The sequence below is a fragment of the Crotalus tigris genome, unplaced genomic scaffold, assembly GCF_016545835.1.
Source record: "Crotalus tigris isolate CLP2741 ecotype Arizona unplaced genomic scaffold, ASM1654583v1 scf7180000017614.5298720, whole genome shotgun sequence".
Taxonomy (NCBI): domain Eukaryota; kingdom Metazoa; phylum Chordata; class Lepidosauria; order Squamata; family Viperidae; genus Crotalus; species Crotalus tigris.
Genome location: NW_024096513.1, coordinates 4,850,355 through 4,876,462, shown reverse-complemented (window position 1 = coordinate 4,876,462; position 26,108 = coordinate 4,850,355). Strand labels below are relative to the sequence as shown.

Below are 26,108 nucleotides of genomic sequence, written 5' to 3'. Positions count from 1 at the left end.
ATAATAATAATAATAATAATAATAATAATAATAATAATAATAATAATAATAAAGTTGGAAGGGACCTTGGAGGTCATCGAGTCCAACCCCCTGCTCAGAAACCCTATACCATTTTGGACAAATGGCTGTCCAGTCTCCTCTTAAAAACTTCCAGTGTTGGAGCATTCACCACTTCTGGAGGCAGGTTGTTCCACTGCTTAATTGTTTTAACTGTGAGGAAGTTTCTCCTTAGTTCTAGGTTGCTTCTCTCCTTGGTTAGTTTCCATCCATTTCTTCTTGTCCTGCCTTCAGGCGCCTTAGAGAATAGCTTGACTCCCTCTTCTTTGGGGCAGCCCCTGAGATACTGGAAGACTGCTATCATGTCCCCACTCGCCCTTCTGTTCATTATTAAATCACTGCAAGAATCCTAAGGATTTCCATAAAATAAATTCATATTCTCTCCCCTTTCCAAGAAATTTTGCAAGCAATTCTTCCTTCATGAAATAAATTAAAAAAAATTGTGAAAGTACGGTGCAAGAGAATTTTCTACTTAATTCTAGTTTTTCTGTTTTTGTTTTTCACTAGCTCTGGATTTAGTTCTTAGTTCTTTTTGTCTCAGTATATAGAATTTCAAGATGTTTGGGGCCTCAGGAAATGTTCTCTCCAGCAAAGTCTTATCACCTTTGAAATGATCGCAACTGAAGTGTTCTACCTTTGACCCAAATTGTTTTTCTATCTCTCCCAGAAAATTCACCAAATTCACTAAAATTCACTCAAACTTTGGTAGAAAATCGCTGAGAAAGAGAAATATGCTTTCCTGTTTTTTTTTCATGCACAGGCACCCAATTGTTATTGTTGTTCAGTCACAAAATTAGTTTGAATCTTCACAACTCCATGAACCATAGCAAACCGGGTCCCTCTATCCTCCACTGTCTCCTGGAGTTTTGTGTTCATTGCGTTCATGACACTATCTAACCACCTCATCCTCTGCCGTTCCCTTCTCCTTTTGCCTTCAGTCATTCCCAACATTGGGGTCTTCTCCAATGAGTCCCCTCTTCCCGTTTGGTGACCAAAGTATTTGAGCTTCAGCATCTGTCCTTGCAAAGGAGAGTCAGGATTGATTTCCTTTAGGAACATACATACATACATACATACATACATACATACATACATACATACACAAACATAAAACTTTCTTCCCTCAGCCCATCCAGATAAAAACTCCGTAGGATAACCCAACTTACTCCTTATCACCCTAATTAAAATAAACACACAACATTTAAAGTGAAGTCAATAGACGTTTGTCAGCTTCTGTTTAGCCACTAAAAGATAAAATGCCGCCATTAGCCCCTTTGGAGAAAATACAAGCAAAGACATGACAAATAGGTCCAGTTCATTACAGTTATATCTTTAAGAAAGCGCATCTGAGCATCATGCTATCCCTGCTTGTTAATTAGCATGAAATGTCTGCAGTGGGCTGTAGATGATGGGCAAGGACTAGGAAGAGGCAGGCAAAATGTGGAAGGCAAATGTGGAATAAACCAGCCTAACTGTAAATGGATTGGACATCCAGGAGATGGGCCCAATTAAAGAACCTCTTTGCTATGGGAAGCCAATGGACCTCATCAGCCACAGTCTGGTAAAAGCTCCCTCTGGACGGCTGAGCAGGCTCCATATTCGCAATTGTGCTCTAAACATTTTTTTCTTAATTGCCTTTACTTTCCCACCATCTGGCTTCACACCTCGTTAGCTGAAACTGCCACTCTGCCTCCTGATGATGGCCTAATGGCAGAGGATGGGGAGTGGTTTTGCCTTAAATCGGCATGGATGTGCCTACCAGGAGCTGGAATACAGTTGTTTTCCTTGCTGGCCTCTGAGCAGTAGATTCCTTGCACTCTGCTCAGGGAATGCAATGCCGACTTTTTCTCGGCTCGCCCTCATGTGGAACGTGTCTAACCATCTGAGCCTGCTGTCTGCAGAATGTTGGAACCACTTTTGGGAATGGGAGGGGGAATGTGATAGAGGTGTATAAAATTATCATGGCAAGTCCAAGGGAGCGAGATAATTTGGCTTCCGCCCATAGCAGCTGTTTGGAATTTAGCCCAGGAGGGCTGGGGAAAGGGTGGGCAATGTAGAAAGCTCAGCTACTTGATGAGCAGAAGGATAACTTTATATTTTAAAATAGCCAGAAATCCTGAGAAAGAAAGAAAAAAGAGGAGAAAAAGAGTTTGCAGTTTGGGGAAACGTGAGAGTCATGCCTCTCTCTGTTCATAGCAAGGGTTATTGTAAAGAGGACAGTGTCATGTCTTAATAACAGTTATTTCATTGGTTCCACTATAGAGTTTCTTTTCACAGGAGTAGTAGCAGGTACTACTTTCAGTATCATCCATAGCTTGGCACTCTATTTGTCTGTCTGTCTGTCTGTCTGCGCCTGTGTGTCTGTCCCAAGACAGAATTGTTGTCTCTTTTTCCTCTTAGTTAATGGCAGTAAGGCCATGTGGAGGGTTGCACACACATAGTGTCACATTGTTTTGGGGAACAAACCTTTGAACTGAGACCTTAGCACCCTCACCTCTATTTCCATCAGTCTATAAAATTGTAGCTAGGTATTTTTCTCCATCTGGGTCTGACCTTTAGTTTGTACTACTGCGAACAGACCTAGCTGGGAGGGGAGAAGAGAACAAATTGGATGGATCTGAATTTGAAATCCCAACTAATAGCTTTCAGAAGTGGACAATTTGGTAGCTATGCACCATCATATTGATAGTCCTCAGATCAGCCAAATTCGGTCATTTTGAATGACAGTCACTCACCAAATATCAGCAGCAGAATCTTTAGGTGTGGAAAAGTCACAAAATAGGAGTTAGGGATGCTTCTGGGTTAATTTTAGTTTCCTCTGCTTCATCTTACTAAAGAGTTAGACTTAATACATCTACAATCACATAGTAACAGAATTGAGAGAGGTTTTTGTGGACCCGAGGGAACATGGTTTCGTGTGCTGCCTGCATCCCATGGATGGAGCTTTTCTTGTTTGTGTGGCCCAGGTTCTGGTGTGCCATGGACCAGTGCCAGTGCACAGATGGGGGTTGGGGACCCCTGCCCTATACCATTCCAGACAAATGACTGTCCAATCTCTTCTTAAAAACCTCCAGTGATACATAGTTGCAGATATCAAGACCAAGTCATCTTGTGGCAACTTGGTCAACATCTATACTAAGCCTATGGCTTCATTTTGTGTTGTGTGTATATGCGAGAGTGCACATAGGAACTGTTTGAGAAGGAGAAAGGTTATGAAATCCATCCGTATGTCTCCCATATATATCCATGAACAGATCAATGTGAATGTGTTGCAAGAAAATGACTTCCATGCTGCCATGATGAAATTGGAGTTTGACCTAAAGGCTAATCTGAAGTGATAAATAAACTGAGCTGACAAGCCAATAGATATCTGAAGAGTTTCATGAAAATCCACGGATATAAGTATAATTTGAAGTTGCTGTGTTAAATATTTCCATATTCTAAACATCTGGTCTGCCTGGCTTTGAATGAATTATTGCTAATGTTGGTCTTCTGCACTCTTTGAGTGGACAGCCTTGGTTTGCTGAAAAGGTTTGCCTCAGGATCCATCAAAAAGATAACTAGGGTTATCTTGTATAATATAAGAAATGTCCTTTATAGATAGTCCTTGCTTAATGATGTTCAGGATTATGACAGACTCCCCAAAAGTTACCTACGAGCCTTTCCCGAAGTTACGACTGCTGCATTTCCCCTCATGGTCACGTGATCACATTTTGGGTGCTTGGCAACAGACTTGCACTTATGTCTGATTGCAGTGTTTCGCAGTCACGTGACCACAATCTGCAACTTTTATGCCAGTTTCCAGCACTTTTTTCCAGAAAAAAAAAACACATTTCAATTTGCTTTATAATTGTATGGTTTGCTTAATGACTATCTGGTCCATTTAATGACCATGGTAATTCATTTTACGACCATCATAAAAACAGTTGTAAAATCAGGTCAGGTCATGTGGTCACTTGCTTAACTACCACAACAACTTACAACAGAAATTCCAGGCTCAGCTGTGGTTGTTAAAGCGAAGACTTACCTGTATTATCATTAATCTTTGTTTCTTATAAAAGAAATTTTCCCCTTACTTTTTTTCATGGTAACTGAAAGAATTCCTTTATGCCCCCTTGCATTTCTGAAGGAATAGCACCATATGAATCTAAAACAACAAGAAAAATCAATAAAAATAAAAGCCTGCATGAGAAGAAGCAAAAATAGGCATATGCTTATATAAGAATTTGCATCTTAATGTACAGTTTGATCTTATTCTACCAATTATTAACTCAGTGTCAGTGTCAGGTTCAAAATTATCTCAAATACTGTATATTCTAGAAAAAAAATTGAATCCAGCAAACACACAAATAGATTTGGAATGCCTGAAACAACCAAATAATTGTATATAGATTTGGAATGCCTGAAATGATCAAATCATTTTATTATATCTAATTTGCCATATCTCATAATTAACATAACATTCCTAACTCCCAAGAATTGGGTTGTTTTCCACAACTTCATATACACAGTTTTAACTGATACATTATGTAAAGAGTGTGTTTTTCACTTTAATTACTCTTTCTGTAAAACACATTAGCAAAAAACCCTTTAGGGGGTCAATAAATATTGTTTCTTGCTTTATTGCATTTTCAGCTTTGAATTCAGACTTACTTTCCCCCAAACCAAAATCCCTTTGAAAACTCCTACTTATTTATTGAGACTGGGTGGTAGAAAATTTGAAACTTATATCAGATATAAGTTGTTGTTTTTAAAGATATTTCACTTTTCTAAACTGCTCTTCAATCAAAAAAGACAGCAAGTCTTTCCCCCCATTTTTTTGGGTAATTCATTACTTTATTGTATAAAAGATCCAATTAATACATTCCAGAATTCAGATATTAGCTAGGTACAGTGGTATTTCTACAATAGCCTAAATTTTCCTTGACACAATAATAATTTGATAAACTTTTAAAGATCAGAAAACATTTACATCAGTGTAACTTAATTCTGACTTGTTAATGACCATAAAGTTACTTGACTTGTACAATTAAAGCTAAGTGTGGCATTGATATCGCACCCTGCATATAAATTATTTTGTAATATAATAAGGATTACTGTTTGTAGCTTGGTACATAATACTGAGATCTCCAGTTTATAATTGTTACTGTTTATGAATATTCCAAAGAAGGAAAATAGAAAACAAAACAAAGATTAAAGGGGAAAAAGCTGTTTTGAGAAATAGATAAGTTTATACTTAACCGACAAGATGACAATTCTTGAGTTCCATTTTCCGTTTATCCCTTTACAATCCCAAAATGCAAAGAACTGGCATTAAATTAATCTGTTTAAATTGCATGCACAGTGACACTCATCTTCCTTCCTTCCTTCCTTCCTTCCTTCCTTCCTTCCTTCCTTCCTTCCTTCCTTCCTTCCTTCCTTCCCTTTGTTTCTTTCACTGCAGTTTCCTGCTTCTTCAATTTCACCAGTCCATCTGGGATTGTGCTCTCCCCGAATTACCCGGAGGAATATGGCAGTAGCTTGCACTGTGTCTGGCTAATCATCGCAAAACCCGAAAGTCGGATCCATTTGGCTTTTAATGATTTTGACGTGGAGCCTCAGTTTGACTTCTTGGCAGTGAAAGATGGTGGAACAGCTGAATCACCCACCCTTGGGACGTTCTCTGGAAACCAACTCCCATCTTCTCTGACCAGTAGCGGTCACGTTGCCAGGTTGGAATTCCAGACAGACCACTCCACTGAGAAGCGTGGCTTCAATATCACATTTACCAGTAAGTCAACCGACGGCAAAGGCCAATGCTGTGTGAACAGGTGTGCAAGGAAGCATCCGGGGCACTTTTTATCTCTTTGTTCTTTTGAATCAGAGTGGCAGCTAGGAAAGCACGGATCAGTACAAATGCTACAGTTGGTAAATCAACATTTGGTCTGATGGAGTTTTATTTTGTTTTCTCCAGGGTATTTCTCGTGGTAGAAGGCTTCCACCCTTAGCCAGCCTTAAATAATAAATTAAATAGATAGCTGATATGCTACACAAGAAAACATGACCATCTAGCTTCATATTTACGAGCAGGAGTCATTTGGGTTCTGCAGAAGTTCCATTGGGGTGGGGACAGTATTCTAATTGTGTGTGTGTGTGTGTGTGTGTGTAGGGAGCGGGCATCTGTGTGCCATTTGTGAATAGTCAAGTCTTCTGAAGGAAATAATAATAATAATAATAATGATGATGATGATGATGATGATGATGATGAAATTGGAAGGGACCTTGGAGGTCATCTAGCCCAACCCCCTGCTCAGGCAGGAAACCCTATACCATTTCGGACAAATGGCTGTCCAGTCTCTTCTTAAAAATTTCCAGTGTTGGAGCATTCACCGCTTCTGGAGGCAGGTTGTTCCACTGGTTAATTGTTCTCACTGTCAGGAAGTTTCTCCTTAGTTCTAGGTTGCTTCTCTCCTTGATTAGTTTCCATCTGTTGCTTCTTGTCCTGCCTTCAGGTGCTTTGGAGAATAGCTTGACTCCTTCTTTGTGGCAGCCCCTGAGATATTGGAAAACTGGTATCATGTCACCCCTTGTCCTTCTCGTCATTAAACTAGACATACCAAATTCCAGCAACCATTCCTTATATGTTTTAGCCTCCAGTCCCCTAATGATCTTTGTTGCTCTTCTCTGTACTCTTTCTAGAGTCTCAACATCTTTTTTACATCGTGGTGACTAAAACTGGATGCAGTATTCCAAGTGTGGCCTTACCAAGGCATTGTAAAGTGGTATTAATACTTCACGTGATCTTGATTCTATCCCTCTGTTAATGCAGCCTAGCACTGTGTTGGCCTTTTTGGCAGCTGCAGCACACTCCTGGCTCATATTTAAGTGAATGTCCACTAGCACTCCGAGGTCCCATCAAATTCACATGGTCTCCAATCTTGCACAAAGCAATGAGCGGTAGCTGCAATAAAACCAGTAATAAAACATTTTACAAAACCAGATTAAAACAATATAACATAAGTAAAAACAAGACTACAGCGGGTGAAAAGGTTTGTCTCCTGTGTCCCATCAGATGAAACTCCTTAATAGATGGGACCTGCAAAATGTCTCTCCTGCCAGATGTGATAGGATAACAGAATAATAGAGTTGAAAGAGATCTTAGAGGTCTTCTAGTCCAATATCCTGCTCAAACAGGTGACCCTATACTTTAGAGACAAGTGTTTGTCCAGTCTCTTCTTAAAAACTTCCAGTGTTGGCGCACCCACAACTTTTGAAAGCAAATGGTTCCACTGGTTAATTGTTCTAACTGTCAGGAAATTTCTCCTTAGTTCTAGGTTGCTTCTCTCCTTGATTAGTTTCCATCTGTTGCTTCTTGTCCTGCCTTCAGGTGCTTCTTTCTGGCAGCCCCTGAAATATTGAAACACTGCTATCATGTCCCCCCTAGTCCTTCTTTTCATTAAACTAGACATACCCAGTTCCTGTAACCATTTTTCATATGTTTTAGGATGGGTAGATGTAATCAGGGAGAGGTAGTCTTTCAGATAACCCATCCCTATCCCCATTTAGGGTTTAAAAAAATAAAAACCAGCACCTTAAATTGGGCCCAGAAGCAAAGTGGTGACCAACCAACTCAGAATGCATCTACCACATGCTCTTGAAATTTAAAACTGTCATTTGATCCAAGAGATGATCACTACTGTACTTTCACCATATTTTCTAGCATATGGAGCCTCTGTGCATATCTTCCTTTAATTTATGTTGCTGAATATCAATTGCTCGAGAAATCTTTTTAAAATGCAAATTGCCCTTCTTTCATTCTTTGACATGTCAATTTCTCCAGTTCTTTAATGTATTTTCTCCCCATTGTAAATTCTCTCTATCCTTCCTAGTATAGCTAGTGTTATTTGTTTGCAACTATCTGTTCTGCATCCTCTTTTCAGATAATTTTCAGGTAAATTAAACCTCCTAAGTGAATGGCAAATGTCAGCATCACTTGATGTTAATATGCTTTGCAGCTGCAAACTGCTACTGACTCCCGAAGGGATCTATGGCATATATACATATTTGTAGCTTTTGAATATTTAAGGCCCGACTGCATACTTTGACTAAAATCTGGAAATCCCTGTTTTCACATCTTTGCAGAATGAGAAATAGCATAAGCAGGAGCTACAATTAAGTTAAAAGATGTGTTGCAAGTTTCCCTGAATTGATTGATGTGGCAAGTGAACAGATTTCGGTTCAGTTTTTAATTCTGCAGTACAGGAAGACCTCGACTGACAACCACAACTGAAGCTGCCAGAATTTTCATTGCTAAGCAAAGTGGTTGTTAAGTGAGTCACACCTGGTTTAATGATTTATTTTTTTGGCTAGAGAGAGAGGGAGGGAGGGAGGGAGGGAGGGAGGGAGAGTGTGTGTCTGTGACCATAATTAAAACTAATATAAAATAACAAAAAGAAAAAGAAATCAAAAAGAAAGCTCAAAGTACAAGAAGGGGAGAGAAGTAAAAGGAAAAATAGAAAAGAAAGAAAGAAAAAAGGTACAAAGGGGTAGCTTCCAATCTTCTTTACAGCAATTATAAATGCAATTATAAATTTATTTCTTACTCTATAACCTAACACTCTTCTTTCTATAATCATCCTGTCTGATCATTAAAACCAGAAATCCTGTTTATTTATTTTTTTGTCTTTTATGCAAAAAGGAGTTTCCACTCAACAGTAAACTTAGATCTTGTCTTTTCCCAGATCAAAGAAGTCAATTTAGCCATCTGAGCAAGTTCCATTAACTTCACCAACCATCCCTCTATTGTGGGTAGCTTCAAATCTTCCCATCTTTGTGGAACCAAGCCTTTGTATCTTTCCCATATTTTGCATGGAAGGTCATGCTTTGCAAGTCCTCCACTTGTGGATAGATTTGATCTGGGCAAAGCACTATCTGATACATCCTGCCACTTATGCCATATAGAGCTTTGTAGGTCACATCCAATACTTTGACTTAGGCCTAGAAATCTGGTGGTAGCCCATGCAGTGATTTCATGATCACTGTTATCGTGCAATGGTTGAATTGGCCCACTAAATTGGCCCACTAAGATTCCTGAAACAACCAAACCCTGTATAAAGTGAAGAAACAACTTTGTTGCCTATAGCAAAACAACAAGAGCAATCATTATTTTTGGATCCTCTTAATTCCAAGCTTTTCATAGTCAAGTGAATGGCAGTTTCACACAGCAATTTGCACTCAAGCTCTCTCCTATAATTTTCTATGGAACACAATTAGATTGACTTGGCAAGAATGATAAACGACCTTTGTTACAACGGTGGCTAACAGCTCTACAAAATTAATGGGATTTCTGGTTGCCGACTGCAAATCTGCTATTATTAAAAAATAATTTGTCATGCTGGATTAGAGGACAGGTTCATCAAAGTCAGCTAACCTATATTTTTTTGGGGGGGGGAGTTGAGGGTTTTTTGTTTTTTTTGTCATTTAGTTGTTAGGGGTCCCTGGTCTTTGCTTAAATTGTTGTTGGTAAAGTTTTAAAAGTATAGATTTGGGTTGAGAGTAAGAACGTTATTCTTGTCACAATATGCGTGGACAAGCTGCCTCAAATCTTAGAAAGATGTTAGATATACTTTGCATGTGGCAAGTCTCGGATTCATCCCCTAACTTCGCCAAATGGAATTGGCAAAACATTCTTGCCTAAAACTCTGGAGACTTCCTTCATGCAAACAATCTTACTCTTCCCAAAAGAAAAAATATATATAATTGTAATGACAAGAACACCATCTAATTGTTATGAACATATTGAATAGAGTCTTTTAGCTCTCCTGAGATATAAACTGTTGTTATTGAATCCTGATTCCATGAATACAATATTCAGTTTCTGATGCTTCTTTTCTCGCAGTTGTAAACCTAGATGCCAATAATAGCAAATGGATTCAGTCTATGTAGCAAGTTATATAGAAGATACCTGCAAAGATGAATAGAAATCCAATAAATGTTGATATTTTAAAATTCCCACTTATTTAGATTAAAATGGGGGAAAGGAAGTCCAAAGCAAGCTACTAAGGACAGAAACTTCATAAATTCCTAACAATAGTAGCTCATACCTGGAGCTACTCACCCACATGATGAAATGGTATAATTAATTGTTTGTCAAACCTCTAAACATTTTATTTGATAAAGTAGTGTACTTGTAAGTGCAAAGTGTCTGTTTTTGCGTGCAAAAATGATCTGCTTCAAGAATTCTGAGAGTATTTTAAGCCTCAAGAAACAACATCTCAAGCTGAGAAGAGTAAATGTAAAGTTAAGAGGGAGGGAGGGAGGGAGGGAGGGAGGGAGGGAGGAAGGAAGGAAGGAAGGAAGGAAGGAAGGAAGGAAGGAAGGAAGGAAGGAAGGAAGGAAGGAAGGAAGGAAGGAAGGAAGGAAGGTGTGCTAAAGGCCTATATTATTGGCATGTGTTAAGGCGTTGAAAACTTTACTTTCTAATTTGGTATTCAATACCTAGCCATTTTCTCAGGGCAACTTTTATGTCATATGAGTTATGGATTAAATATTTATAGCTAGAGATGCACAGATTTTACTTTGTTATTTTATAGTTTTGTGAATCACTTTAGAGACAATTACTTCTGTCCTGTGTCAGAATTGAATAAGAAAACTAAGTGATTATTCCGGCTTGATTCTGGATATTATAAAGACATTCCTCTAATTATGTTATGCCATGTTTATTTATTCATTAAACAAATTTTTATAGCCACCCAACTCACATACAGTGATTCTGAACCTATCAGTTTGGGGAGCCTCACACTGAGAGACTAGGGACAAGTCAAGTCATTTGCTCCTACCCAACAGTCAGCCTTCACAGCCAAGTTCTTAGCACTCCAGATACTTAACCCCATATTTGGCTTACTTGGTGATAGGTTCTCAGATACAGCTCAACTTTTTTCTTTTTTCATACAGAAAATGAGTGAGTAATGAATGAGTAAGTCCATTCACTTGCCTCCTGCAGTACACATAAATGGAACCCTTTTTACAAGCCTATGCTCCAGGGGTTAAATTCTAGGTTTTCTTCATACCTTTCTAAGTCAACTGAGGCAATTCTGTTGATGGTCTCTATGACACCTGACCTGTGATGGAATAACAGCACTTTTGAGTGTGGAACTGCTGGTTTCTACCCCACCAGCTTCATTCCATACACCAAACTACTTAATAGCATTGTTATTATGGGGGAAAAATTAGAGGACTGAGTTTTTCCCCATAATAATGGCACCCTGAGTTTCTGGAGGAAAAGAAGGATATGAGTCTAACAAACATATGTGCAAAAGTGGTGGTCTCTCATCAAAGCAAAATCAGGGCAACCTTCTTCTTCCTCCTTCTCTTCTTGCAAATCATCTTTGTATACCCATACAAGAAAAAACAACATTTTTCTTTCTTTCTATGAACTATATCAGGGCTTTTCAATCTTTTCACCCATTGTACCACTTTTAGGATATGGTAATATCCAAGTACCACCAGTCACCTAGTAAGGTGTCAAAAACTTGATGACAAAAAAAGGAGAAAGAAAAAAGTGATAAAGTACAGGTAGTCCTCGACATACAACAGTTTGCTTAATGACTGTTTGAAGTTACAATGGCACTGAAAAAAGTGCCCCCAAGCCACAATCGAGCAAGACACCTGTCTGCCCACCCGGGGGCGCTCTTCCTCCTGTCCGAGGTTTTCATTGTTGTGAACATTTCTGTTGAGGATTGGCAGTGGGGGTGGAGTGGGAGGGGTGTTTGGTTTTTATTCCGACCATCTGCTGGGTGGTTGCAGCAGGTTTTGGTCACTTCACATGACCCTGGGACACTATGACTGTCATAAATATGAATCAGTTGCCAAGCATCTGAATGTAAATCACAAGACCCTGGAGAGGCTGCAACATTCCAGCTGATCGGCGCTTCTTCTGGGCTCAGCAGAAGCACAGGATCAGCGCTGAGCTCCAGCTGGAGCCTGGCGCTGATCCTGGCGCTTCCGCTGAGCCCTGACAGCCCTGCAGCTCCAGCCGTCTCTCGCTCAGGCTTGTCCAGTGCTGCCACAGGTTCAGCTCATTTCCCTCCCCCCGCTACTTTTCTAGGATGGTTGCGTACCACCTGCCAGGTGCCAATGTACCACAGGTGGTACCCGTACCACTGGTTGAAAAGCCCTGAACTATATAATCTTCTGTCTTGATATGATGTATCCCATTTTAAGATTATAAGTATAAAAACTTACATTCCTACAATGCAAAAATCTAAACTACTTCTATCAAATAAACAAACAAATAAGCCTGAGGTTCACATTTGTTTCTCCATCATATGGGTCAATCAATCAATCAAACATTTATTACAATCAAAGGCCTATGCAATTAAAAATACTCAAAAGAGTTCCTACTTAAAAGTTCTAGAATAAAATAATGAGAAACAACAAATAAAATCTATGTTGAAAGCATAATTTGGCAGCCTGTCTATCAGTTGCACATAAACAAAAGCATAACCTAAGCTATAATGTATTATTAATCGTTAAATTTTAAAAGCCTATAATTATTAGGTACTAAAATACAACAGGATGGTATCAAAAATATCAATTTGGTGCATTAATTATATAAAATTATTATAATGGAGTATTCATCAAGTTCAGGGAATCTTTAGTGTTGCTGTGCAGAATCTGCTACCTATGATGTGACTACAATCTGTTTGTTTTTAAGCAACCACTGAAGATCAACGGTATCGGACCAGCCGGGATATCTATTAATTATTGGGAAAATACATTTTGTTTGAACGTCTCTATAAAAAGAGCAATGAAGAAAGATGTTCCCAGAGGTTTCCACCTCTCCAAAATCCCAGGGACAGAGTCTTTCAGCCAATGGTGATCATATGGATCTATAGCAGTGATGGCGAACCTTTTAGAGACCAACTGCCCAAAAACTGCCCCACCCCTGCCCTGCCCCTGCTCTGCCCACCCTCATCCCACCCACCCTCATGGCCATCCATAGCCCACTGCAGATCACCCAGGCAGCCCTGCAGTGCCATGGTGGCCACGCCCTCCGCCTGCGCCCCTCGGCATCATCTGCTGCCAGCTGCCATGTGCTTGGCTGCGCTTCCCCGTGTGGGCCACACCCTGGGGTGACTCTCCTCCAAGGGGACTGCTGGTGACGACAGGGCTGGGATGGGAGGCAGGGCTGGGATGACGGCGTGCGTGCCCACAGAGAGGGCTCCGAGTGCCGCCTCTGGCACTCGTGCCATAGGTTCACCACCACTGATCTATAACTTCATATAACAAGTGGCTTCATTCAGGCAAGCACCCACAGGTCCTTCTCACTAACCCAGATAGAGTCTTCAGGTCCACATTGGAGATGCTTTTCAGACTGGCAAGATTGCTAACGGGAGGCAGCAGATAGCAAAGGAACAAAAGGTTTTTTTGAAGCCCATGAATGTGTTAACCCAGAATTCCTCTCTGAAGACAAGAAGCCTAAGGCAGAGGGCCATTTTGTTTGGGGTAAAATGCATTTGCTTCACCGTGTCTTCTTGTTTCTTTCCAGCCTTCAGACACAATGAGTGTCCTGACCCAGGAGTGCCGGTCAATGGGAAGCGCTTTGGTGATAGCCTCCAACTTGGCAGTTCAGTCTCTTTCCTATGTGATGAAGGCTTCATAAGGACCCATGGCTCAGAAACAGTCACCTGTGTCTTGAAAGAAGGCAATGTAGTTTGGGATAATGCAGTCCTGAGATGTGAAGGTAAATTGCCATGTTGGCTTGTCATTTTCTTGGTTGTAACTTTTAAGAGACGGTGAGAAATAAATATAAGAAGTATCTATGGAATGGGGGGCTGTAAATTTTGATGCAAACTGATGTAGCTGCTATGGCATCTGGAGGGTGAGGGGAATCAAAGTAGGGAAGATGGTAGCTGTGATCAAATCCCCATCAGCTGTGATGACACCTGTAGATAAGTGGGCAGTCTTCAGTCAGGTGGTTGCAGACAGCATCTGGACTTTATAGCCCCCTCCCCATCTCTTGGATATCCCTGCAAGACTTACAGCTGCTTTGGTAGGATCTGCAGCTAGATTGGAGGGAGGTGTTAAGAGGGTGATTAGCTTAGAATCTTTGCACTGTAGAAAGCGGCGCAGGCCTGACATCCCACAGAATCCTGGATGCTGTATCTGACCATTCGCATGGGAATGCAGTCAGTTTGGTAACATTCATAAGTGACTAACGACACAGCTTCTGCTTGAGATGATTCACACACAGATCTGGCTGCTTGCACCAGACAAGCTGCTAGACTATTGAAAAAAATTACTGCACTCATGCTTTCTATCTCTGTCTCTTTGGCCTTTTGTTCTATTAAGTTTTCAGTGGAACTTAATACTATATTTAGATGCAGGTAGGTTACATTAAAACATTGTGAGATAAACTACATTTCGGTATTCATTTTTATGAGTGTAATTCCATGCCTTCTTGATTTCTTAATGGAGTTTGGAAATGACTAAAGATGAAATCATCTCAAATGGAAAAGAATTCGGTTTATTGATCCCTTGAGCTTCACTTAGGTCAGCTTTAGTTAGCTTCATTCCCTTAATTCTGTACACCAGGCAAAATTACCAAATGAAATATTCTCCCACCAGGAAAAAAAGCTGTAACTAAGAAAGAGTATCCCTCTGGAATACCCTGCCACCAAGGATGTTAATGACGAGCATAAAGACAGATGGAGAGTTTCAACTGAAATCCTATACAGAACGCTTCTTGCCCACGGTTTTATTAAATTCACTTATTACTCAGTTGGTGAGTTGTGGGTCCCCCAGGACTAATCCAGTGCAAATACTTTTTTTATGAAACAATTGTCCCATCAACCAATGTTGGGGATTATTGTCACAAGATTTAGTTTATTTAGGAAGATAACATTTACTTTCAAATAGTGTATCAATTTGCACCCAGCCAAAAAGCATGGCAGTCATGCTAGAACTGATGCATTGAATAAAAGAACAATTCGGAAGACTTCTGAATCTCATTTATCTTGGTGAATATAGTATCTGCCCCTTGTGAAAAAGCCTGCAAAAACTCGTGATACCTGATTCAGACCTGGGCCTTTCGGAATGGGGTAGATATCAACTTGCAGAGTCCTCAACCAATATGGGCTGTGGCCAAGCAGGATGGTTAGTAGTTGGAGAAAATTGACTTATTTGAAGTTATGACTGAGCAAAATGGAGAAAAGATTCAAAAAGGGAGTTTAAGTCACAGATGCAGTAGAACCTTCTCCTTCATCCCACCCTCAATCAAAGTTCTCTGTGGGCATTAGAATTTTCAGTTTCAAGGAAGCAAAGTGAAATGGGGAAAAAAAAATGTGGTTAGGAAGAATGTTAAACCTTTCTTCTCCTTAAGAGAACAGCCATTAATTCACATCCTTACCGTGGTTTGAATGCTGACACGCTGAATTCATGCTAAATAGCTCCAGAAATCAGTCTCTCCAAAATCACTGTTCCATCTCGCAATTTGGGGGGGAGGAGTAGAGGAAGAATGCAGTGAAGATTTTCTTTTCTGCTCAAAACAATCTAATATACTTTCCATGCTTGGACCAGAGAATGCAGATTGAACCCTTTGTGGCAGGCATTAATTAACAATAGCTTGAGCTTTCACAAGACCTATTGTACCTGGCTTGTACAAATCCTCACCATCACTGGAGGCCTTCAAAGAGGCAGAGATGATTTATATTTTTTACTGCGTGGTTTTTTCTCCAATACTCTTAGCCAAGGTGGACCACTTTGGTGTACCAAATAGTTGGATCAGCCTGAATTTCAAGCAGACACACTTAAAAGAACTAAGTGGATGTGATTTGCAAACATGTTATGACCTCAGTTGTGGTACTTTTACAACAAGCTGTGGCTAAACAAACCATGCTTAAATGTGGGGACCTACCCATTATATTTGCTGGCCAGAGCTCTTCTTTTAAAACACCAGCACCAGGGATGGTGGAATTGCAGCTGTTGGCTCAGTAGAGGTCAGGGGGTAGTAACATTCCAGCTTGGTCTCCAAATCAACTAGCCATTCTCCTTTCTGGATCATTCCAGAACAAGACTTCTGTCTTCTCCTAACTACCTCCCCTTGCTTCCCTGTCCAATTTCCTTGCTTGCTTTGTGCTTCATGCTAATAACGATTGCAATTACAACCTGCTTGTTCCACGTTATTCTTCCCCAGTCACAGGAAGTGTAAGATTTGCCATTTATCTGCTCTGCCTTTTCATTTCTTTTTGAAAAAAAGCATCAACATTGCTCACAAACTCTTCGCAGCTTTGTTTACTTTAGCTCCACTCTTGTTAAATCTCTTCTGAGTGGGTCATAGAAGCTTGCTAGTTCATGTGCCTTCTCACTCTTAGTTTATGAAAAGTATCAAAACCATTTCAAAATCCTTTTCATTCATTGACAGTTTTGATAACCTCATCACTATCAATGTGTCCTCCTTTATCCCCCATCTCTCTTGCTTGCCTTTGACTCACCCTCCAGTGTGAGCTCAATTAAATGCAATTTCTAATTAGCTTTTTTTTTAAATTAAATAAGGGGGAAATCTGTCTAGAATATTTAAGGTACTGTTCGATGTTTGAGGAATAAAAACCATCAGCAAAATGGGCAAAGCAAAGCATCTGGGTTTGAGAAAATGGGTGGAAAAGTGTTGCTTCGCAAAAATGTGGGAGACAATTGGTGGGTTATGCTCTGGAATTTGAAAATTATAGAGTTTTGGAAATCTTATTTGGAAATTATACAGTTTGAATACTGGGGGGAAAAAATGGGAGATTATGCTTTCAAGAAAAGATCCAGGAAAATCAGATTCTTTGTTAGTGAATTTCTTTCTTAGGCATACATAAGCTGTCAATTATTTTTTTTCCTAAAGCACAATGTTTGAATTACATATAATCTCAGTCTCACAAGGAATAAAATGCAAGGTATTTTTTTTTTCCTTACTACCCTAAGAACCACTGGCTTAATTAGCGCCTAGCCAACCTTTGTTAAGCCATCAATCATTGACAGATGTGTTTTACCTGTAACAAGTCTCTGTTCATTCCCAGCTCCTTGTCTGAAATCTTGACAAGCTATTGCAAGTCAGCATCAGTCGTGCTGACCTAACTAATAGACATAACCCAATTTAACATAGAAACTCTGAGGAAGTCCAGACAAGGCTAAGCTACAACTCCCGATGGGCTTTCCTAGCAATACTGATTGTAGGCCAGCAGAATCTGGAGAGCTGCAATTTAACACCATATATGACCTGGTGAGTGACAAGGAAAAGCTGCTCTGTCTCATAGTTACCATTCGTTCATGGCCACTGGACTGCCATGCTTGCAACCGTTTTGCAAGCCATCAACTCCAGGACCCTCACCTTTTCCCCACCCCTGGAAGTTCTAGTAACGGTCTGAGACATTGAGGATCAGTCTTTCAGCTTGGTTGATCCCTGAATTCTTAATAAATAGGGAGAGAGCCTTCTGTGACAAAATGAAGCAGGAAGGAGAAGTGTGCTACTGTTTTACAGTATTGCTTTTTTTTACTGATAGTTGGTTGTAACTTCTTTGTTTTTCTCCCTCTCCCTGATAGCTCCCTGTGGTGGCCACCTGACCTCGCCAAATGGAATGATCCTATCTCCAGGATGGCCGGGATTCTACAAGGACTCTCTCAACTGTGCATGGGTCATTGAAGCTCAACCAGGGTACCCAATCAAAATCACATTTGACAGGTGACCAACAATTGACTCATGTCAATAAAATTACGTTGTTGGACATGCCCTGAATGGCAGCTGGGTTATAAATTGTCTTGGAGAGTCCTTGGTGTGTTCTCTGAGCTTGGTGGTTTTCTTGCAATCATTTCATTACCCTTAACAGCGCTAAAAGGAAGCGGTTGATGTTGCCTAGATGGATAATGAAATGTCTGGAAGAAAACCGCCAAATTCAGAGAGCATCAATTGTCCCACAGTTCAACTCTGAGCTGCAAATATTCTCTTTTAAAAAAAAAAATAACATTTACTATCTGGATTCTTTTTGTCTCTCTCTGCTTGTGCATGTGTGTATTAGGTTGTGAAAAACTTGAAAAAAAATGTTTTTGCAAAAAGGCTATGATGCATTTTTAAAAGCTGTTTCGTTGAACCAAATGCCTTCCTTCACTGTTGAAAATAAAGCAAAATATTGTATTGTGTTTCTGAGGTTTCTTCCACCATGAGGCCAATTTAGCGGTTTCTGGCTCTTGAGTGCCTAATGGAGGGAGATGGGATGGAAAATCTTCAAAATATATTTTGATTTGAGGGGGGTTTCGGGGAAATGTTTTCTCTTTCAATGAATACGTCAAAGAAAACATTTAAACAGAGGAACCTGAAAAAAGAATGAAAAACGCATTTTACTCTTTTTCAAGTTCCTTGTGTGTGTATATATAGAGAGATATACAGTACACACACACAAACAGATATTAAGACACAATGTTAAGAGTCTAAACATCACTATTGCACAGGACACTGCTGTCAATGCAGTCATCGCTTCTAGAAATATGTTTTGGTTTAGCCATCACATAAAATTGAAATATAGATTGTCTGCATTAATAAGCCCAAATTTTGGTTGCCCAGATTGGTCAGGCCCAAGCCCAAAGATGACACAATGAAATCCAGTCAAGTCCCAATTCTTTATTTGCTCATATCTAATAGACAGAACCTTGCCAGACTAAAGCTGTAACTTTCTAAGCTACCAGATATATCCTGAGAGATATTAGTTGTAGCTACCCTGGACTTTTTTCTTCCTCCCCCATCCAGCTGGGTACTATGTTGTCTGTTAATTTGGGCTTGCTGGGACATAATATGTGCTGCCAAGTCTCTCCTCGCTGTTTCTCCAGGTGCACCTTCCATCACAAGAACATTTAAAATATTTTAAAGATAGAGTTTGAATGGAAACTGAAATAACTCCTTTTCATGGCATGCTTGCCTTTCTCCAGACATACTACAATTTTGTCCTTTTTCTTTGTGCCGCCCACTTTCTCCTAGTTGTCATCTGATGCAGAGAATTTTGGACATTCCTGATGTAGTGCAGATAAAAGGGAGAAGGCATCTGAACAGCTGGAACTTAATGCTTTTCCTTTAGTATGAATAACAAGACCTGCCAAAAGTCTTTCTCAAGGGATTCCTGTCAGGTGCAGATCATCCAATGGCTCCTAGGGAAGCGGACGTATTCATAATGGTGCTCAGTGTGGAATGCAAATCCCAGGAAGGGAATTAATTATTTCATCTAGTTCATGTTTTTCTACCCTTGGGCCTTTCTGTTTTTGCTGCTCTTTTAAAATTGGTTCTGTTTCATGTTTTATTCCCTGTTCAGGGTTATTGATCTTAAGTTGCCGTGTGTTTTAATCACAGGTTATGGTGCTGTTTTTAGAAAGTATTAACTTGGTTTTCATTCTGTAAGCTGCTGTGAGAACTTCAGTGGTAGGAGCAGTTTATAAATATGGAAAAGGGAATAAAATTAAAAGGGGGGGTGAACATGGCTAGGATAGGTTCAGCTCACTTTGGGGGATCATATTTCACCCTCAGATATAAAAGAGGAAGTCAGCAACTTATAACCCAGGGGTCTTCAAACTTGGCCCTTTTATGACTTGTGGACCTCAACTCCCAGAATTCCTCAGCCAGGCACGCTGGCTAAGGAGTTCTGGGAGTTGAAGTCTACAAGTCATAAAAGGCCAAGTTTGAAGACCCCTGTTATAACCAGTCATTTAGTGACAGCTCTAAGTTATGACAGACCCCCCCATATTACTTATGACCCAATTTCAAAGTTCCAGTGTCCTCTACCCCACAGTCACATAGCTGCATTTTAGACACTTGGCAACCATCCCATATTTATGGCCATTTGCAGCACCCAAGGGTCATGTGACCACAATTTACAGAGGTTTTGCTAAAAACCGGTGTTGACTTCCAGTTTCCAGCCCAAAAAATAATAATGGCCCATATCAAACAGCCACAGTATTCATTTTATGGCCACTGCATTTGCTTAATAAGTGCTGCCAAAAGGGTTATAAAATCAAGTCTAATCAGTGGTGATCCACTTTACGATGATCGCAGCTTATGAGCCTAATTGTGAGACTTAATTGTGGTCATAACTGGAGGACTACCTATAATGGGAACACAGAGGAAAGGATGAAAGGGGGCCAATTTATTACCGGCTTTTCACTTGGCTTTTTTCTGTAGGTTTAAAACGGAGGTGAATTATGACACGCTGGAAGTGCGTGATGGCAAATCCTACTCATCTCCCTTGATTGGAGTTTATGATGGGACCCAGGTCCCCCAGTTCCTCATCAGCACCAGTAATTTCCTTTACCTGCTCTTCACCACAGACAAAAGTCACTCGGACGTTGGCTTTCAGATCCACTATGAAAGTAAGTGTTGTTGTTGTTGTTAATTGCAAAGTCGTGTCCAACCCATCGCAACCCCATGGACAACATTCCTCCAGGCCTTCCTGTCCTCTACCATCTTCTGGAGTCCTTTTAAGTTCACGCCTACTGCTTCAGTGACTCCATCCAGCCATCTCATTCTCTGTCGTCCCTTTCTTCTATTGCCCTCAATCTTTCCCGGCATTAGACCCTTCTCCAGTGAGTCCTTCTGAAAGTAAGTAAGTTAGACCTTTTCCAATGTCATGATAGATCTCCTAAATCTGTAGAGCAGATCTTCTACGTATGCTTTTAATCCCAAATGTGCTAAGGACCTAAATCTCTATAGTGCTGGCTGCGACTGTGGCACAGGCAGCTGGTACAACTCCAGACAATGACACTCATGGTGTAACCTTCTCCCTTCAGGATGTTGTGGTCTTGGTGGAAATACATAATTCTCATTACTTGCACAACTAGGTACTGTTGTATTAGCGATGTGGAAAACACTGTCCTAAGAGCAGGATGAATGCAAATGAAAATGTGGAAAGGCGAAAGGAAGAAAAACAACAATGAGCACAATAGTACAATTGAATAATAGCAATCGCTGAATGTATTTAAAATCTAAGCACGGAACAGAAATAAAAGAATCTCAATTGAATCCGAATATGTTCCATGCAAATTAAATACATTATAAGCTAGGCAACTCTTAACTCCAACTAAATTAATAGAATATCAAGCAGGTAACCACTTTACAATAAAAACAATAGGTAAATTAGACATTGTAAGTCAAGGGTATTAGGTAAATCAATGTAACTAATTCAATCAAGTAAAATTATACAATTGAAAAGCCAGAAGGCCTGTTATGGAGGCCCATCGAAGAGCTACCAGGAATTTCTTGTAATAAAATAGAATAACAGATTCATGAAAGCTGTCCAAGATTCTCTCTTATGTTAAACAATATCGAGATTTGGGTTATTTTGAGTTTCTTTCTCACTTTCGTTCTTTCTCTGGATGGTATAAAGTTCTCAATCACAAATCCCCTCTTCATGCCTTATTTGTTTCTTCTGAATTCCTCTGAGAGAGTTGAGCAGTTCAACAATGTGATTCATAAATAAATAAATAACTCTACGTTCTTATTACCCAATCAGAGGAGCATTCCTGTTCCTCTAAATCAGGGATGGGCAATTAATTTTCCCAAAGGACCACATGAGAAACTGCAACCGTATTTGCCACCACTTTGCCCCCTGCCACTGCCACTGAACCAATGTACCACCTCCATTATACCATTACAATTTTTGGTACTGTTAATGTATACAAAGTTAAATATAAGCATCTTTATCATATAGTTCAGGCCTTTTCAGTTGGCAATGCCCCAGCAATATCCTCCTGAAAACCTCACCAGTCATTTGGCTACTATTATACTATTTATTTTATGTATATTGTCCCCGAAATATGGTCTATGATGATCATAATGAGGGCAGTGATGTGTTTGTATTTCCCTTCCCTTTAAAATATTGTTGGCATTATGGCTTCAGGTTTACCATTTAATACACCAAATATACCCCATGCCATAATCAAAAAGCATGTTTCAAATCCCATTTCCATTCCATTCTGTATTATATTAATTCACATTAATTAAAAGAGCCTCATTATCAGCTCACAATCAACACCAAAGGATCAATTAACAGCAGGACTATGCATTTTTTTCCCTCAGAGGTTCCATTAAACACAGTGTGGTGGTCTCTGACCTAAGTAAAGAAATGTAAAAAAAAAATATAGATTTTTCATTACAGTTCTAAATTTCACTGAGACTTTGAAACAGATGTAAATCTGACTAAACTGAACAGTACATACTTCTTCCAAAGCATTGTTGGGTCCCAAGTTTAATATTTCTCAATACTGAATAGCATGGTGCAAAATATGTATTATTAGACAAAGAAAAAGTATCTATGTATCCCGTCTTTTTATTGACACCAAACTCACATGTTATTCAGCTTTAGTGGCCACCATGGGGAGGCTGGTGTCACTGATAAGCTGAATACTATCACGTACAGAACTGAAAATTTGAATGTCTTTATTTTTTTACAGCGGTAAAGCTCCAGTCTGATCACTGCTTGGACCCAGGGATTCCGGTCAATGGGCTACGATATGGGAATGATTTCTATGTGGGGGCGCTGGTGTCTTTTGGCTGTGATCCAGGGTATACCTTGAGTGATAGTGAAGCTCTGGAATGTGAACCAAATTTTCAGTGGAGCAGGCCACTTCCAAGCTGTGAAGGTAAGAATCTAAAGCTGGCATGCTAGACCAGTGGTTCTCAACCTTTTTAATGCCGCGACCCCCAACTGGTCGAGGACTACTCAACCGGTCATAAGTCGAGGACTACTCAACTGGTGCAGCACCATTTGCAGAATGGGACTTTTGGCGGGCTCAGCAGGGCAGAGACAGCCTGGACAATTCCTATTGGCTTTTGAAAGCCAATAGAATTAGACTCTATTCAAGAGAGTCTATTCTATTGGCTTTCAAAAACCAATAGAATGAAAGGGAGTAGCACAGCTAAGGAAAAGGGGGAAAAAATGGCGGACTGCATTGTTTGGCAACCCCTGTGAAATGGTCGTTCGACCCCAAATGAGGTCCTGACCCACAGGTTGAGAACCACTGTGCTAGACACTGAGGAGAAAAGGATATGCTGTGCTAATTTATTCGTCACCAAGTGTGGTGGAATGTAGTCTGGATTCCCAGGTGGGAAGAGGTACCTTCCAGAGTGCAAAGAGGGAGCTAAGAATGGAGTGTTTAGTCAAGAGAAGGAGAGTTAGGAAGGCTCCTCCTCCCAGAATTTATCTATAGTGATACAAATTGTTGCTTTAGTTTGGTAAGATTTCTAACTATAAGTAAAGAACATAATGATAACTACTCAGAAGTAGTTCCACATATCATACTTGGTTCTTGGGGGGCAAATTGCCGGGTCAAGATCTCTGCAATGTTCTTTCTTCCATATTGCTGCATTCTTCCTCCTCCCCCCTCCCCCAGTTGGTCTCATCTGACTTAAATCAAGAAAACCTGGATATCTACGATAGCCTGGTAAAGATCCAACTTTTTTTCACAAGAGTGGTAAAATTTGTCTCTTTAGTTCTTTAGTTAGATTACTGTGTCGAAGTAGAAATTCTGCTTAAGACCCTGGAATTCCGCTTACGAATATCCTAAGGGCTTGCCTTCTGCCACTTCAAGATTTTTTTTAAGGGAATTGTATAGACATGTTTTTAATAATTCAATAAAATAACTATAGCTGCCTGAAATCTTCCTTCATGTCATTTTTAGAGGTTATCAAGCATCCTTTATAAGTATCTGAAGCCCCAAAGGCTAATAAGGAGAACCAGGAGCAATGGAAGGTGTTTCCAACATCTTTTTGGTTAGGAAAAAAGAAACAAAAATGAACTCTTCCAATAGGACAGGGGTAGTGCCAAGATTCCAAACGATGATCTCTAATGCAAAACTTTATTGAGTACAGCATATCGGCACTGATGAATAGAAAACCAGCTCTGGATAAAATGGCACCAGAGCGCTAAGTTAAAAATATAGGACTTCCCTTCCCCCCTAATAGTGCAGGTCACATTCCCCAATTAAGTGTCAGACATTTGTTATGAGAAAAGGCTTTAGTTCCCAGCCAACAGCTCTATGATGACTTTGATTCTCACAATGGACCACTCACACCTGTGATGAGCATTCCAATCATCGCCCCCTCCCCCCCTGAGTCTGTTGAAACAGCAATGGCTGAAGCAGAACAAGTTTCTTTGAAGTTTGACAGGTGGAATATAACTATTTCCAAGATTATTGTTACTAAAAGTCCTGGGAAGGAGGTGGTGATAAGGAGTACATAGGGCTGAGACCAACACAGTTCTTCTGTTTGGGACAAGTCAGACTTGGAGCTATGTTCAGCTCTACTTTTTTTGCATTTGATCAAAAAATTTGGGTGTACAAATGCAGAACAAAGGCAGAGATCTTATAGCTAAGGTCCTGAGTCATGGCATTCATGCAAGCTAGGAATAGGCAAGACTCCCGGTGATGCATTCTAATGTTCTTTGATCACCAGTGAATTATCTGCAGGAGAACATACCTGTAAAATGATTACAATGACATGCTTGTCTAGGTGTGACTGGACAACCAACAGTTAGCCATCCAGATGTGCTTGGGAAAGGAGGCAGAATGTGTGGGGTGATGTATATGGCTTTGCTAAGGAGAGACACATCTCTACAGCTGGAACTCTAATGTCTACTTCTTTTTTCCTGGTGGTTTTCAGCGCTCTGTGGAGGCTACATACAAGGATCAAGTGGCACTGTATTATCCCCAGGCTTTCCAGATTTCTACCCCAATAATTTAAACTGCACTTGGATTATAGAAGCTTCTCATGGCAAAGGTAAGTCCTATGATTCTTCCATGTTTTCATCACATACATACCCATGGAAAGTTAGGAGGATCTACCCCCACAAGACTTTTGGTAAAGAGCAGATGCAGAAGCAAAAGAAGAGGAGTGATCATTCCACTATGCTCCATGGAGGCAAATTTGAACTCGAAATAGAAAAATTGAGAACAAAGAAGGCTGCTATTCCAATTTAGCTTAAGGAGTATAGTTTAGATCCACTTTCACTCTTTTGATGATCCCCTCACATTATTAAAACAGCTTCATCTTTATGCATCTTTAGATATTTCCTACAACCTCCTCTGTTTCTAAGGTAAATGTTTGGAATACTCTTGGAACCCCAAAGTGCACAAAATATGTCTACAGTATAGTCATCTGCTTTGAGGCTCATCAGGCTCATCAGTAATTAAACATTGTGTTTATTTATTTTTTATTAATAGGCAACTGTAGAAGCCATAATATGTTACCTACAGTTTGAAAAAAAAATAGGATATCTCATAGACAGATAGTATTTTTTATTGTTGTATGTATTGAATTGCTTCTTTTTCTTCCTGTCTCCCAGCACTCTTTGTAACACCTTCCACCTAAATTTCCTTAAATCCTCTTTCTTTTGCCTTCGGTTGCTATCTCTTTGGTATGCATTTTGGCAGAACATACACTGTCCATTTTCCCTCCACTCACCAAATTGTCTGGAGTTCTTTCCTGCTTCCTTTCCTGTTCCTCTCTTCTTTCATAAAGTGGAATTTGAAGAAATTGTGCTCCAAAGAGCTGAGGAAAAAAAAGAGGAATTTAGGGAGGGAGGGAGGGAGAGGGAGGGAAGGAGGGAGGGAGAGAGAGAGAGAGAGAGAGAGAGAGAGAGAGAGAGAGAGAGAGAGAGAGAGAGAGAGAGAGAGAGAGAGAGAGAGAAATTGCACATTAATTTTGAACGTTCTTCAATAGTTCAATTCCTCTAGTCTGCTAGGAATCAAGACAATGGGAACTATTATCAATCAATTCGGTGTTGCCAATTGTATTAAGGCAGATAAACCCAGTGTTGAAAAATGCAACACACTACTAACGAGTTACATGCTGTGCAGGGTATCCCACAGAGCAGAGCAATCTACTCTTCATTAATCCACTCAGCCCTGAAATCTTTCTTCTGATGAGAGGCTTCCCATTATCTGACTGCAATACTTGGCACATACCATACAGAGCCTGATCCTCTTCTCCTAAAATGTTATTCAAATGGTGCCTTCTTTTTGTTCAGATCAAAGTGTGGCTTTTGGCCACCCTTTGTGAG

General features: G+C 40.1%; 1 protein-coding gene across 1 annotated transcript in view; it reads left to right on the top strand.

Annotated features, from left to right (window-relative positions):
- CSMD2 (CUB and Sushi multiple domains 2) overlaps positions 1 to 26,108 on the top strand; it is a 356,715-nt gene that overhangs the window by 173,989 nt on the left and 156,618 nt on the right. The window contains exons 11-16 of the mRNA XM_039329926.1: positions 5,501 to 5,827; positions 13,586 to 13,780; positions 17,620 to 17,758; positions 20,237 to 20,424; positions 22,504 to 22,692; positions 24,710 to 24,826. Of these exons, the coding sequence (XP_039185860.1) occupies positions 5,501 to 5,827; positions 13,586 to 13,780; positions 17,620 to 17,758; positions 20,237 to 20,424; positions 22,504 to 22,692; positions 24,710 to 24,826 (1,155 nt within the window). The remainder of the gene's footprint in view (positions 1 to 5,500; positions 5,828 to 13,585; positions 13,781 to 17,619; positions 17,759 to 20,236; positions 20,425 to 22,503; positions 22,693 to 24,709; positions 24,827 to 26,108) is intronic.